The 16,314-nt window shown below is 38.6% G+C and overlaps 1 protein-coding gene across 2 annotated transcripts in view; it reads left to right on the plus strand.

Annotated features, from left to right (window-relative positions):
* The first annotated feature begins 329 nt into the window (after nt 1–329).
* The window catches only part of LOC112138871 (germ cell-specific gene 1-like protein), a 32,447-nt gene continuing 16,462 nt past the window's right edge, over nt 330–16,314 (plus strand). Inside the window, exons 1-3 of one of the 2 annotated variants that reach the window (XM_024261538.2) lie at nt 330–1,225; nt 1,821–1,868; nt 15,448–15,600. In XM_024261538.2, the coding sequence (XP_024117306.1) occupies nt 925–1,225; nt 1,821–1,868; nt 15,448–15,600 (502 nt within the window). In that variant the 5' untranslated portion in view covers nt 330–924. The remainder of the gene's footprint in view (nt 1,226–1,820; nt 1,869–15,447; nt 15,601–16,314) is intronic. The other variant, XM_024261540.2, reaches the window with a different exon arrangement.

Here is a 16,314-nt window from a genome sequence, read left to right on the forward strand (position 1 = left end):
TTGTGTGCCCCTGCAACAAACCTGTCCAGAGTGAACCCTTGTCTTAGCAGTAGCTGGGAAAGGCTCTGAAGATGGATGGATGGATTTAATGGACATGGGTTTGCTTCTTTTGACATTATGTAGTAAATTATGCAAGTAATATACAATTATCAATTTACAATTTAATTAGCAATTTGAAAATGCATTTTGCAATTGACAATTCATCACAGTTACATTTCACACATGATAAAGACTTAGACAGTTTCCCAAGGTTTATTTAAAGAATACTAGCTACGCGAAATGAAGGGTAGATTTGTTTGCATTAATCAGTCCAACATCTGATCGGCTGTTGGCAAGAGAAAGGTCCTGAGTAGTTGATTGATTGAGATGGAGAATTTAGTTTGAAGTTGTAACTTCGAGGTTGTGCTGGTAAATGTGCTGACACAAGTTTGGTCCATGAGCATTTTGACTTAAAAAAAAAAGAGCAAGAAATACAACAGACATTTTTACCAAAAGAACCCTTGTGTGTGTCAAAACTGACAGTGTGAATGGTCCGTCCATTTAACCGTCAATTTCAGGCGACTAAACGCTGTCGTTAATGTCCACTTTGACCTTCCTGACAAATGTGTGGACATTTTTAAGGAGGAGTTTGCTGAGGAGATTCCGTCCACTACCAGTGTGAAGCTGAGAAGTCTGTGCGTAAATCAAAGTGGGGTGAGTGCATTTGCCTGCGTGGGGGGTGGGGCAGAGCAACAGAGTGAGAGTCTGCGGGCTGTAGCCGCAGATGTGACAGGCGAGCTCCAGGATCCACACGCACGGGGGTAATTAGCGGCGGATGCGTTAACGCGACAGACGTAGATTATGAGGATTTGACCGGGAGAGGCGCGTGAATCCGCGGTCCTGCAGGGATTAAGCCAGGCGTCCCCAGTCCTCTGCTCCGCTGTGATGGGCATGGACCGGCGGCGTAGAGCCCTGATGGCTCTCACCTTGAACTTCCTCGCCTTGTGCCTGGCCGTGTCGGCTCTCACCACCAGCTACTGGTGCGAGGGGACGCGGAAAGTGGTGAAGCCGTTCTGCCAGGGCCCGGTCTTCACCAAGCAGTCGTTCTGCATCATGTACAACAGCTCCAACATCAATGACACGCGCCTGGTACAGTACATCTGGGAGACCGGGGAGGACAAGTACGTGATGAGGAAGTTTCACACCGGGATCTGGTTCTCCTGCGAGCAGAACATCAACATGACCGGTGAGTTGGTCTGGAGACTCGGGATCAAAGCTGTGCGCATCAGAAGATGCCTCACTCTGTTGTGTTTTTATAGCCACAAGTCACAACGGGACTGTGCTGTCATGTCAACCCACTTTACGTCAACATTTGAAGTTGTTAAAAAGAAAATAGCTTAAAAAAAATCAGCATTTAAGCTTCTATGGAGTTGAAGTCCTATAAAATTCCAAAACTTGATTTACAGCACCCCCAAACCCCACCCCAGCCGTTAATCTGTGAGGCGACCCAAAGTGTGCCTGCATTCCTGCATTTTCGCTATTCTGAATGCATTTATTGTGTTGAAAGAATCATTTTAGTTCAAAATAGGATTTTCTTTGACCAAAAAGCACCAAAGACAAGATGGTGTGTGGGTTTTCCTGTGTTTGGCGTATATTATACACGGTATTTCAGAGTGCAAAGTCGTGGCATATGTACGCATTTTACTGCGACCGGGTTGGTTTTCCTGCAGTCTACCTCAGTCTCATGATAACATGGGATACAGATGAAACCTCACCTACCAACACGTTGCAGCATGGCCACAGTCATGTCAACTAAATGTCTCCTTTACATTCTTTCTCAGGGGAAAAATGCAGAAGCTTCATTTTTGTGGCTCCCTCAAATGAAAGAGGTAAGAATGCATTATTATAACTACTCTTTTTTTTAAATATGGGAAACAATCAATAAGACCTTACAAGAGTCTTATCAAAAACATAAATGGAAATCAATAAAAATGAGGAAATAGACCAAAAAAAGTACTTATTTCCTTTTATATCTTGACTTGAGGGAGTTGTAAAGGGCAAACCTATGATTTAAAGAAGGTTCAAATCTATTTTGTTGGCCTACTGAGATGGAAAACTGGGATTTGGTTGATAAATAAACTTACCAAAATAAGTCATACGATTTTAAAGATTAACATTTTAAGACTGTCCGGCTTAAATATTTGTACGCTTTTTTTTATACTTTGGCTTTTAAGGATTCCGTGCTGATTTTGCCTCTGCTTTTTATGAAGCCAAAAAGACTCAAGCATGTCTGCAGTAAGAGGTTAAAGAAAGGGCTGTTTTTGGAAATATAAGTGAAGTTATCTCCATTTTCAGGACCTGAATGTAGTTTAACCTCAAGATTATTTATTTTACTTTCATTTGACTTGGATGAAATCTTCTTCTCACTTCTTCATATTAATTTTGAAGGTCAAATGATTTGGAATTAAGCGTTTTGGTTTTATCAATTAAAAAAAAAAAAATTTTTTAAAAGCAAAGCAGAACTTATTTTTTCAGTAAAAATGTATCAAAACGGAAAAACAGTGAACCTTATGCTTATCACATTATGTCTTATTCCTTGCAGGAGGAAACTAAGAACCAATCTCCAGAGTATTAACAAAGTCTTCAAGCTCACCTTATGTTTGTCATCAAAGTAGAAAACATGTTGCTTTCTCAGCTGCCGGTTTTAGTTTTGTTCCATGTGGGTGAATTGACCACCTTCAAACTAATAGACCAAACGTTTTTTTAAATCAAGTACCAATATACCTTTCTATAATTTTTCATAAAAAGTGACAAAAATGAAGACAGAAAATAATTCCTACATTTTATTTTTTTTACGGAAAGAAAAAGAAAAGGGACATCAAGTGTTTCAAATCAAAACAAACTACTGCGACCAGAAACCGTAGAATCTAACTTCCTTATTCTACCAAGCAGAGTTATGCAGTTGGGGCTGTCACAGCTATGGATAGTCTTTGATTCACAAGTTCTTGATTTGATGTAGAATATAATTCAGAATTTAAATAACTGTCAAATAAACATTTGAATTTTGTTGTTGTAAAAGCATTTCACACCCGTTATTTTGGCTAAACAAATGCTTCATTTCTAAAACAATTAATTTTCCCATTAAAACCAACTGAAAACAGAGTTATTGTTTGAAAAAAATCCTAATTTTTTCAACCAAGTAATAGAAGCCATTATGAAAACACAATAAAAATAAAAAAATAAATTGTGTGTATTAGGTACCCAAAGCAAAAGGCAATAAAAAAAACACATTTTTTCATTCATTTTTAATTTTTTTATTTGAGTTGCTCAAGAGTTAAATTCAACCGATTGAATCCTAATTGTATTTTCAAAGTAAGGAATAGTTTTGTTACTGAATAATTATTTTATTTAAACCCAGGCTAAATTTATAACAAGAAAACAAGTCAACGAGAATTACAACTAGGCTAAAACACTGTCAACGCTTTTTTTTGCTCCATTGAAAACTGTGTGAATCAGAAGCACTTTAAACACACCAGCTGGTCAACCCTCATGCAATCTAAGCAATCAGAAAGCCAGTTGGACATTTGCAAAGATTATTGAAGCAGTCAATCCAAGAATAAATATATCATTTTTATTTTGTTATTGTTGCTCTTTACTCTTTTAAGTCTCAAGATGAAAATACATTTTTCACAGCATTTGACATAAACAAGTCTGTTTCAAATGTTGCATTTATATCCAAATACTGGCTTTGTTTCACTGTCCAAAACCTTATAAAGCAAGCAAGTTTATTTATAAAGCACAATTCCTACCCAAGGCAATTCAAAGTGCTGTACAAAAACATTTAAAAAAATCACAAAAGGAGACAAAAATCTATTGATAAAACACAAGTAAAATCATAAAAGTCAACAAGATTAGAATTCAGAAATTTAACATACACATAAAAATAGTTCGGATTTTAAAACACATTGCTAAATAAAACCGTTTTCATCTTGGATTTGAACATTTTCAGACTTGTGGCATGTCTCACATTTTCAGGGAGATTGTTCCAAACCTTTGAAGAGAAATGCTGAAAGGCTCCCTCACCATGTTTAGTTTTAATTTTTGGAACCTGAAGAAGAGCTCTGCCTGAGCTTCGTAGATTTCGGGATGGGTTATAAGAAATGAGCATATCAGTAATGTACTTGGGTGCTAGGCCGTGGAGAGACTTATAAACAATCAGAGCTGCTTTAAACTCGATTCTCTGAGCGACAGGAAGCCAGTACAAAGACCTCAAAACTGGACTAATGTGGTCATATTTCCTGGTTTTTGTCAGAACTCGAGCTGCAGCATTTTGAATAAGTTGCAGTTGTTTGATCCCTCGTTTAGAGAGTCCAGTGAGGAGGCCATTACAATAGTAACAGAGTAAAAAAAAAATACAGTAGTGATCTGATAATGCAACATCAGCAACAGTCAGATTTGAAATATTGACACCTTTTGTAATGAGCACATCATGAGTGTGCCCTCTGCAGTGTGTAGGCTCATTTACATGCTGAATTGAGCCAAAGGTTTCGAAGATGGCATAGAGTTCTTTAGTATGTCTGTCATCGGCCACATCTACATGCACATTCAAGTCACCGGTAATGACTAAACAGTCAAATTCAAGGCACACAATTGAAAGTAATTCTACAAAATCATTAATAAATGAATTTTGTGGTGGCTTATAAATAATAACATAAAGAATAAAATGTTTTTTTGATTCAATTTTAAATGAGACATATTCAAAAGATGAAAAGTTCCCAAAAGACAATTTATGAGAGAGTATGTTGTCCCTGAAAATAGCACACACACCTCCACCTCTCTGGTTTCTCCGTATTTCAGACTCAAAGGTGTAGTGAGGTGGAGTAGATTCAATCATCACTGCATTTCTTGTGTCTTTGTCAAGCCATGTCTCAGTTAGAAATAAAAAATCAAGATTATGGGTTGAAATAAAATGATTCATTAGAAATGATTTGTTATTTCAAGATCTGAAAAGTACACAGTGTTTAAGATTTGGTAAAGTCTCATGTAACTTCAACATCTTAAAGGGAATATATATTAAATTATGTTGATTTAATGACGTTTTTGTCTTTCTTTTATGGAATCCACGTGGTAATACAGTAGATATTGTCTTCAAAGAGAGTGCTCTATCTCTGGGCCTCTGGTTCATAGAGTCCTTGTTATTGGTGGTAGCCACGCAGAGGCTTTTAACATCCTAGACAACAACAGTGACACTGTTGGCTGTAGCTACTGCGGGGTCCATTAGTGGAAGTTCAGCTTGGAGGGCCTTATTTGGTGAAAGGGATTTGGTTAGGGAAGTGGCATTATATTTTTTTTGATGACCCAGACCTTGATCTTCCCAGGTTTGGGGTGCGGGGGACTATTTTAGTCCCTAAATCGATCAAGCTTTCCAGATGCTTGGGTAATTTCAGAGGTGACAATGGGAAATTTGGAAGCTTGGGAGACTTTACGGGTGATGATGAAGATAGAAATGAAAACGAGGAGCCTCTGGAGGGGGTGGATGTAGCCGATGGGGCCCAGACTTGTGGTAAGGATGAGGCTGGTGGATCAGCAATTTTTCCTGTTTTATTGGAAGTCAAGCAGGGATTTTCACACCTTTGTTGTTTCCTGAGAGCAAGGAGGAGGTTCTCTGTAAGCTGTTTCACTCCAGCCCTATTCAGGTGCGGACCTTTACTTTTAAACAGATCATATCGGTGCCAAAAAAAATTTAACATTTTCAATGAAATGCAGTCCCCTCTGTTCACAGACATTTGACAGCCATGTGTTAAGCTGAAAGAGCCGACTGAATTTGTTTATCCTCCTGTCAATGTTAGGAAGAGGTCCACTTATAAATGTTGGGATTGCAACATTGCTAAGTTTCTCAAAAAGTTCAATAAAGTCTTTTTTTAAGTTTTCAGACTCTCTCTTTCTTATGTCTACCGCACCCACGTGCACAATCAACAGTTTAGCCTCTTGGTGTTTAGTCAGTTCCTGTAGAAGAACCTGTGTGATGTCGCTGACAGTGGCTCTTGGATAACTGCTGGTGACTATTCTGTTTGTACTTATTTCAGATATAGCTCCATCTCCAAGCAGAAGCAAATCATGGACAACTTTTTTCTCCATTTGCTGCTTTATATTGATTCCATTGTTTATGTCTAGCATTTGATGTTTAAAATTTTCTTTCTGTCTGTTAAGCTCCTTCTCCTTTGACTCTGACAACGGGAGATATTTGTTAGTCAACTTTATTTCGGGTGCAATTACAAATTGTTTAGCCTTTCCATGTTGTTTTGGTTTAGCACCAAGTTGATTATAGTCAAGTCTTGGAAATGACACAGTATCATTTAGATTTAAACTGCAAGTACCTGTCTTTTGACACTTTCTTTTTGAGACCAATGTTGACTTTTTACCACTGGATTGCAGAGGAAGTGTATCATGAAGTCCTAGTTCTGTTTCTAGAGCAAAAATCCTATCACGTAGGGCATGAATCTCCTGTTGATATTGCAGACAGCTTAGACAAGGAATTTTTTCTTGAATCCCTACTTCCATAGTGTTGAAAGAAATGTTAAGAGATGAAAGAAATGTAGCTACAGGTTTCTACCTGGTCACTAAGCTGTTGCAGCTCCTGCTGCTGGTGAGTAGCAACCTTGTAAACAGGTCTAGTATCTGGATACCTGCTGGTGAGCTGGTTGTAGCTGGATACCTGCTGGTGAGCTGGTTGTAGCTGTATAGCTGCTGATGAGCTGGTTGTAGCTGGATACCTGCTGGTGAGCTGGTTGTAGCTGGATACCTGCTGGTGAGCTGGTTGTAGCTGGATAGCTTTTGGTGAGCTGGTTGTAGCTGGATAGCTTTTGGTGAGCTGGTTGTAGCTGGATAGCTGCTGGTGAGCTGGTTGTTGCTGGATAGCTGCTGGTGAGCTGGTTGTAGCTGGATAGCTGCTGGTGAGCTGGTTGTAGCTGGATACCTGCTCATAAAGTTTATTTGTTATTTGAAGTCCTGTCTCTGAAGGCGTCAGGCTGTTTAAAGTACTTTATCTTTGAACAGAACTTGATGTTTGCTATATCAATGTTCAATCTGTACAAGACTTCGGAACAACAGCAGTTTGAGAGACAGGACCAGAATGGAAAAGTATATTGATAATTGAAACATAGTCCTCTGTAGCTGTAGGACAAGGAGTTTGTAGTTATTAGACAACCATGAACTCAGCTGTTTAAAATACTCTGGAGGCTAATGAGACAGCTAGGCTTGGATTGAAAAAAAGCTTTGCAACAGGACAAAGATGGAAGTTAAATCTAAAAAAATGTTAGGAATGGTGATATGGATGACCCATATGCAGGAAGTACAAACTTGTGTATGGCAATTTAATTCAAAGACATACTATCAAGGAACAAAAAAAAACCCCACAAACTTAAGTGTAGCAAAACAAAAGCCTTAAATCTAAAAAGAAAAAAGGACAACAATGAGAGAATCTGTTGATGACAAACTGAAAACCAAGCTGTAGCATATTCTGACAGCAGTGGCCGAGCTAGAACATTTTCTATGGGGTGGCAGCAGGGGGGCGAATTTTTGGAAGGGAGGCACATGAAAACAGTGGAGTGGAAGGCCATTACAAATGAAAGGATATTATTGTTATTAATAAGAAAACAGCAGTTTATTTATCTGAGCTGCCATTTCTAAAGCTTAAAGACACCTGAATTCATTTCCAATTATGGAAAAAAAAATTGTGTATTCAATCATGTATAGATAGTAAATAGATAATTTTAGGTTTGTTGCTAATCAACAAACAAGCAGCTTCTACAGTATGAACAACATAAAACAGCTGTTCCATCTCCAGTATGAAGATATTTTTATTTATCCAGTACATTCACTCTGTAATAACTGACAGAATTAATAAACCACTACCATGAGCTAAAAAAGACACAAACATAAAACTCTGTGTAATTGTCCTTTAAATGCAGAAAGTGTGCAGTGTTTCAGTCTATTTGTGAACTGCAGTAAAGCCTTTTCTGTTTTTGTCTGAGCACAGATGAATGTTGCATCTCCACATTAGAGTCTGGCTCTTTTATTGTGAAAATCTTCCGAGTTGACGCTCATTTATCACCTCTGGTCGGAGTCCCTCAGTATCTGTGTGGACTTCCTGTGCAGGAATGACTTTGTGTGGACCTCAGTGGTTCTTCTTCTCACATTTCAACAGACAGGAGGAGCTGCTGGTTCCCATCCTGCAGTTTCAGCACCAGCAGGTTGATGTTCATGACACTTCTTGTTAGTCTTCATCCCTGCTGTTGCAATCATCTGTCCACTCACTGCTGCTGATTTCATCGCCTAGTTTTTAAAAAATGAAAGACACTTAGAAAAAGCAGCATTTTGATCTACCGATGTGTGGGTGAGGTTTTAGGTTTTTAAAGCTGTTTGTGATTGACACCAGTATCAACCTGGGAGTACCGTCCGCTTTCATAACACTCATATTTTGTCTCAAAAAGCGTAAAAAGAAGGTGGATGATAACGACAGACTTTATACTAGGACTTTTGTGAGTTTACTGTCATGTTTGACTTTTTTAACCACATGTTTTATGTAAGACAAGAGGCGACACAGATTCTGTCGACCGCTGCCGATCCAGACAGAATCTTTGCCTCTTAATAATTTGCAGAAATTATTGAAATAGAAATAGAGCAAATTGTGCATTGTTAAATGTTTCCATAATTACGCCACTTTCACAAATCAAGTTTTTATCCTAAATTAGTATATATTTTTTTCTTATTTAACCCAAAAAACTATTGTTGATTTACATAGAATATGTAGTTCTGCCCCTGTCTGACATGAATTAATTAACATCAAAACGTTGAACTGAAACTGGATGGAAATTTGACAGAAGCAAAAATTCTGGTAAAACAATTACATAAACAGAAAACCAAGCAAGGTTTTGTCCCTATAAATAACATAATATATAGCAATAAACTTAATGAAATACCAACCCTCTCAAAGATTCTGTCCAATTTAATAGACTCCCTATGAGAAGATTTTTAGAGGTTTGAAAAACCTCAACCGAATTAAAAAAAAAAAAAAAATAAAGGTGTTGGACCTGGATTCAATTTGAAAGGTTTTGTATTTTGGTGTCATTTCTGACTGTGAATATTTTTTCTGAGGTTGTAATTACTCTTCTTTTAACCCTTGTTCTATCCTAGGTATGTTTAGATCTCGGATCCACATGACAGCACGCTGAACTTTTTTTTTCAAGGATTTTTTCTCTTCACTGGTGTCTGTGGCAGACAGAGTCCTGTCCACCTTTGTCATGGGAGGATCACACATCATTATAGGGTCATCTGGAACCTACAAGAGAACACAAGGGTTAAACCTAATCAGGACTTCTTTTTTTTTTACATGACTTTACTCTTAATCCTCTACAGCTGCTCTGCCATTCATCCCAATCTCACAAGACCGTCATGCTGTTGGAGTCAGAAGAGATGCTAATTTATTCCCCACTCAAAAGATATTCCTTCTGCTCTTGTCCTTTTTTGCCTAAAACTGAAATGCTGGTTTATCAAGCAATTACACGTTTCTGTCCAATAAAACCTCTTGCTTCCTAGCTTACCTTTTTTAAAAGGAAACACAAAATGATCATTCCTACCTGTTTTTCCCATCTCTGATTGTCCTGATTATCCCTGCAATCTTGCAAGCAATTGTCAATGTATGCTCATGTAAATTAAGGCTAAAACTCCAAAACGAAAGCAGCAATTTGAAGATCTGTAACCAGGCAACTGCATGTTTTTTCTCCCTTCATAGAAAAAAAGACACTGGGTGACATAAAGAGAGCTGGAGCATCTTAGAAATTGCCTCTTCAGTTCTATTACAACCCTAATGAGTTTTACTCTGGCGAAGAAGAAAGTCTCTTTTGCTGCTGCTCCCTCACTTACTGGAGGGATACAGTTGAAACATACACTGTAAAATAGTTGCTGTAGATTTTAGAGCAACTTACTTGCAGCTGTATGCCAGTAATTATTGTACAGCTTTATTACTGTAAAATAAAATACGGTAGAATTTCTGTGAGCTGTATTTTATTTTATAGTAATAAAGCTGTAAAATGAATCACAGTACACAGAAATACTTCTGTAGTTCATTCTACAGTTTTACTACCGGTAGTTCAAAATGAAATACAGTTGTTACTGGAATCCGACTGCCCGTAGTTCTCATAAATATTCTTTCAGTAATAGACCCTTTGCACGTGACGTCACTCATCACTGGTCTAGTGCAGAACTGCTTCCGGTTTATATTGTTTAGAATGGCAAAGTTGACAGCTGAACACTGTTTAAAGCAAATTTACACAAATAATAAAATGTAGCCTAACCAATTGTAACCAAAATTTGTATAATATTTATTTTATCAATGTCCTAACTGGTTGTATTTGTTTCCTCCTCTTAGATCGTTCACAAATCAGAGTACAAATGTCAGTAATCCTGTCTGCAGAAGGCAGCAGCTCAGCTGATTCCTCAAATTCCCATGGATGATATTGTGTGTCATTTTTCTTCTAAAAGAGAACAGATGTAATAAGAAATCATTTAGTTTTTTCATTTCCGAGTATTTCTCCTTTTAAATCAATCAAACTGTCTTGGACAGACTCTGTTTGAATGAATGATCTTCTTTCCATCAACAGCTCTGCTGCACATGCACTAAACCCTCATCTGTTCCTAGTGTCTAGTTCAGGTTCTGGAGAAGAGAAGATGGTATCTTCACATTGACTGCAGTCAAATGAGCCGCCGTTCACATTTCTGTGGTCAAATCAGCATCACTGGATTTTTGGTGTGAGTTTCATCCAATACTTACGGTAGCAGGACTGAGAATGCTGGAAAATCTCCAACAATTCAATTAAATTTTATTTATATAGCCCAAAATCACAAAGGAAATTTGTCTCATTTGGCTTCATGCAGGTAATTTTGCAGATGCAGAAAAAAGTCATAAAATGTGAACAATTGCTAAAAACTAAACAGACTACATAAACTGGTTATCCCTGCCCTTAGACCCTCCCTCCCGGTAAGGAAAAACTCCTAAAAAAAACCTGAGTCAGGTAAAAAGAAGAAACCTTAGGGATTCCCACATGAGGGAGAGATCCTATCCCAGGACGGACAGGCGATACCAGAACAGTTAGAGAAAGATTAGCTTCTACAACTACGCATCTAGAACATTTCATTCAGATGGAGCTGAGGGACGAGTGATGATTAAGTCCACAGTCAAGACGGAGCAGAAGTGCAGTCCACGACCAGGAGCAGGAGGACAGACGACCCAGCAGGAATCACTCTCACTCAGAGATGCAGGATGGTGTCGGGAGCGTGGTCCACGGCCAAGAGTGGGAGCGTGGGCGATCCACCGGGGATCTGAAATCTCTCCCGCTCCCCAGAGGAGAGTGGGAAAGAAGAACAACATGTGAATGGAACTGCACCAACAAAAGCATGGAGAACTAAATACAATAAATAATAAAGAATAGAAAAGAGGAGAAGTAAATGAGAATAGAGAACAGAACCCCAGAGCTGATCTGAATAACCATGATAGAAAATCTAAATTTATATTTAAACGTATCAATATTAATCTAGCCTCACAAGGACCACAGGAGAGGGAATATTCTCTGATTACTAGCTAGCCTGGCAGAACGCCTGTCCAAAGAGGAATGTTTTAAGGCTAGTTTTGAAGGTAGAAACTGTGCTGGCCTCTCTGACATGAGCTGGGAGCTTATTCCATAGAACAGGGGCTTGATGGCTGAAGGTTCTACCTCCAACTGTACTTTTAGAAATTTAGACTCCACGGAGCTTCTTGATGTGACCACAGAAATGTGAACGGCGGCTCATTTGACCGCAGTTGTAAAGGATTGTAAATCAATGAAAGTTCAGTCCATGAAGCTCTGCACTTCCTCGTCCGAGCTGACATCCAGCTCAAAACAATACTGCTAGACATTTTGTGTAGCAGCAGTGATCATTTCTGCTAGCGAGACACAGAGCTACCACTATCAGATAGCAGGGGTCCGAGACAAAGCAGCTCTGCTCAGCTCCAAGAGCCACGCCCCCTCAAATGAGCTTTTTAACAGAAGCAAGCTTCAGATCAACATGAAAAATTATTTTTTAAGACTTTTAGGTTGTGGGATTTTGGTCAAAAACTTCATTATCATAATTAAAATACTACTGAGAACGTTCTTTTAAACAAAATAAATTGTCATGGGGGACTTTAAGGTCACCCTGATGAAGTGCTTAGATCAATTCAGCACCAAACGGAGAGCTATAATCCTTTATTTTACATCGCTAAACATCTTCACGTCCTCTTGAATGAAATGAATAAGTACACAGAGAGAATATACAAACTCAACACACAAATGTTTCCACTGGTGCTTGAACTGAGAACCTCCTGCTATGAGGCAGTAGTGCTAACCACTCCACCACCATGTCAACATAGTATCACCTTACCTAGAATTTTAATGGGGTAAAATTTTGTTTTAATATATTTAGTTTTGAAAACAATACATTTTTAACAGATAGGATTTAGGGTTGTTTGAAACTAGCCTAATTCCTAAAAAATAAAAGCCTTACAATACCTTTTAGATTTCTTATGCATTCAACCAGCCATTTATTCTTTTTCATGCGCATGACTAGTCATCATTTGTCCTGCTTCTTTTACATTAAATGTGTATGTATTAATACTCAATCGTTTTGCTTGCTACAATCATTCAATGCTTGTGAAAAAAATGTGTGGAGAATGTTTTTAGAATGAGTAAGAAAAACACTTAAATTCTACAAGGATCTGAACATGTGATCTTCTTGTCATGAAACCACAATGCTAACCTATGGCATTTTTTTTTTTTTATTTCAAAACTCCATGCAGAATTAAGACATCTCCACGCGCGTATCAAACATTCCTCGCTGACAACTCAGACCCCCAAGAGGATAATTTAGACCCCAAATGTAACGAAGAGGCTGAGGCGTTGAAATCCGTATGCAACAGCTTTAAATAGCAGGAGATGAGGGCAAAAACAAGGTGAGGTCAAAAATCCAGGCAAAAGGTCAGACAAGGAGCAAGGCAGGGAGTCAGGAGACAGGCAGAGGTCAAATCACGAGGAATAAACTGCTCGGAGTTGTATGACAGGCAAATACACTACTTCGCAAAGAGCTGAGTCCAGGAGGTGACTATATTAGGGCTGTCAGATGTGTCGCGTTAAAAACGCGCTAATCTGACATGTGCTTGACGCCGACAATTTTTTTTGACGCATTAACCGCGGGTTTTCTCATACGTGCCTTTCCATACCGCGCGCGGGTGTCCCTCATTGCCCTCTAACTCACCGGCTGCTCTCACTAGATCACGGGCGGGTCTCCAACCACCGAGCTGCTATCTAAAACCGGCCGGCGCTAGGAGCTGTAGTTCAGCAGAGGAGGAAAAGATTTGGTCCTGACAAAAAATGAACATGAGAGTGTTATGGAAATTTCATTTTTGATGTTTTTTATTTTATTTTACTGAACGTTGATTGAAGTTTTGAATTTAAAATGCCCTTCACTTGCACTTGGGCTTTTGTTAGGCATTTTATGTTACAGCCTTTTATTGTTAAGAAAGTCTATCTCAATACAATGTTACAAAATAAAGTATTTCTGATGAAAACTATCAATTTTGCCATTCTTGTTTTCATAATTAATCTAGAACTGCTAAATTCCACGAAGCACACATTTTTTCCTTAAAAAAGGCCACTTTTTAATGTGCGATTAATCGCGAGTTAACTCAGGAAATGCGATTAATCGCGATTACAAAATTTAATCGCCTGACAGCTCTAGACTATATACACAGAGATAATGAGCATGATGAGAACCAGCTGGTGATAATGGCAGGCAGGAGACAGGTGAGGAGATGGCTGGTTAAGACTCAGGTGAGGGGTCCCTCTGGTGGTTGGAAGTGGAACTGGATGATGGATCCCTTACACCGACAAGCGCTTGCTGCTCCTGCGCGCACGTGTTTAATTCTCTGTGAGCAGGATAAAGTCCTCACACACGAGAGACGCCATACTAACCAATGTACCACCATGCTATATCTGAATAAATTCAAATTGAATTCACTTCTTCCAAAACTGCAAATTAAATGCTGAACAAAGTCCCTTAATTGAGTACATTTGCCTCTCCTGGTTATACCTTCATCTTCAAGGTTGTATTTCTGGAAGCATCTTGTGTCACAAATGTCTAAAAGAAACTAGTGGATAACATCAACCTTTGAACCCCATAACGGGTAACTCCAGAGAAGTTTAGTTCTAGGTAAGTTAGTTTCAAAGAAAAAACAGTCTTCACAATAAGCATATCACTTAATGTTCTCACTGTGCATGAAAATTGTTACAATTTGTGATATTTTACAAAGAAAATGCTCCTATCTATTTTCTTCAGCTGAACGTCTGATGTAAGAACCAGTGATTAAACACCATTGTTTTTTTGTCACTTCTTCATGTTTAGTTTCTTTATGAGAGGATAAATGCTGGACTGGTCTCCTCTTGAAAACACCAACAGAATATTGACACAATACAAACATAAAAGCAATATGAAAAATGCACTGATAGGCTCTCTATTTCAAACGCAAGAACTTTATTATATTTTCCCCTTAAGCACAATTTAAACTCAAACATTTACAAAAAGCTAAATCCATTTTGGCAAAGCACGTGGAAACACAGTCACCTTTTCTTCTGTCCACCTGTAAATATTTCTTTGAAGATTACAGTAGTGACCATGAGTCTTTTCAAATTCATTTCCAGACATTACAGTAAGATACTGCCCACTTAACAGAAAGTGTTACAGTGTAGTAAAGTACAGCAAAGTACAAAGACAGTCAGTTTAATCTTGTGCTATCCTAGGTACGTTGATGGTGGGAGAGGATTCATCTGGAACTCACAGGACTGCATGCTTTTTTTTTCAATCATGTTTGATTTTTACTGGTGGCAGACATGAAATCATTTCCACTTTGTCATGGGAGGGATTACCCTTCAATGTAAGGGTAGGGTATCTGGACCCCAAAAGATAGGACAAGAGTTAACAGTTACAAGTATTAAGAACTATTTTAAAGTGAAGTATTCAATTTAGCTGAAGGATTTCCTTATAGTCCAACAGTAAGGTTACTGTTATCATACAACATATTGGAATGATAAATGTACATTTACATCTTCAAAGTTCTTGCCAAGTCATTTTATGTTTTTTTTTTTCACATCATAGGGGGTCAAGAGCTTTTTTCTAGCATGATAGCTTAAACTCAGAATGTCCTGTTTTGTTTTTTGGCTGTGAAGGTTAATTGCAAAGGTTAATGGCAAGAGATGGAGGTCGGTGATTTCATCATCTTCTTCATCCCTTTAATATTCCTCCACAGAGTGCTTTTATGTTCCAGCCCACATCTCTTTCCATCCCTCTACTAGCCATCCCTCCTCCAGATGAGCGGTTACTAAAACTGTTCTTTCTCCACAGGAGTGCTATGGCTGTGCATTGTGGCTGAATGTCTGTACATCCTGCTGCTAGCCACAGGAGGCCTGCTCATGTCTTTGGAAGTCTGTCACTTTGGTAATGTCATTGACGGTCTCAAGCTCAACGCCTTTGCTGCCATTTTCACTGTGCTGTCAGGTAAAAATTGTCTAGATGTATTCACTGTTTTTGTTGAAGGTATGTTGGTATTTGGGTGACGCACAGAGAAACAGAGCAGTATTAAAATTTGCATTTCTTTTTGTGATTTTTCACATCCACTCATATTTCTGGGCACACCATCATCTATTTGGGTGACTGAACTCAGACTTCAATCAAGTCTTTGATTGTTTTAGCATTCTATCTGCAAAAAAATGTACATGCTTATTGTCAACAAATTTATAGGCAAAAACAAGCCACAAACAATTATTAGTCAGAGGAGTCTTTGGTGTCAAGTCTAACCCCTCGCTTACACCGCCAGCGTTACGGCTCAGTTGCGTGCGCCGTAGTCTTTTCGTAACATTAAAAGTGCAAGATGAATTTCCACTGCAGGTTCACGTCCTGCGTCTGCGGACTGACCTCTGCATTGCTGCGAATCCTTTTCGTTCGGTTCAAATGTTGACGGACGCCGCAGCTGATCGTCATCACTTTCTGTGAAGTTGGGGCTATTCACGACTTAAAACAGAAACCACGCGAGCGAATTTAAAGTGCATCCGGTATATTTTCAAAATAAAACTAACTTTCCGTTGAACTTGCCGGTTTCAGCGTGTCGTAAACATTACGTAATTTTCGGGTTACTCAAAGTGTGTTGCAGCACAGCGTTGTCAGTCATAACCATGGACAACCAGAAGCTGATCATAGAGATCCAGCACTACT

Source organism: Oryzias melastigma, unplaced genomic scaffold, assembly GCF_002922805.2.
Source record: "Oryzias melastigma strain HK-1 unplaced genomic scaffold, ASM292280v2 sc00221, whole genome shotgun sequence".
In the NCBI taxonomy this organism is placed as follows: domain Eukaryota; kingdom Metazoa; phylum Chordata; class Actinopteri; order Beloniformes; family Adrianichthyidae; genus Oryzias; species Oryzias melastigma.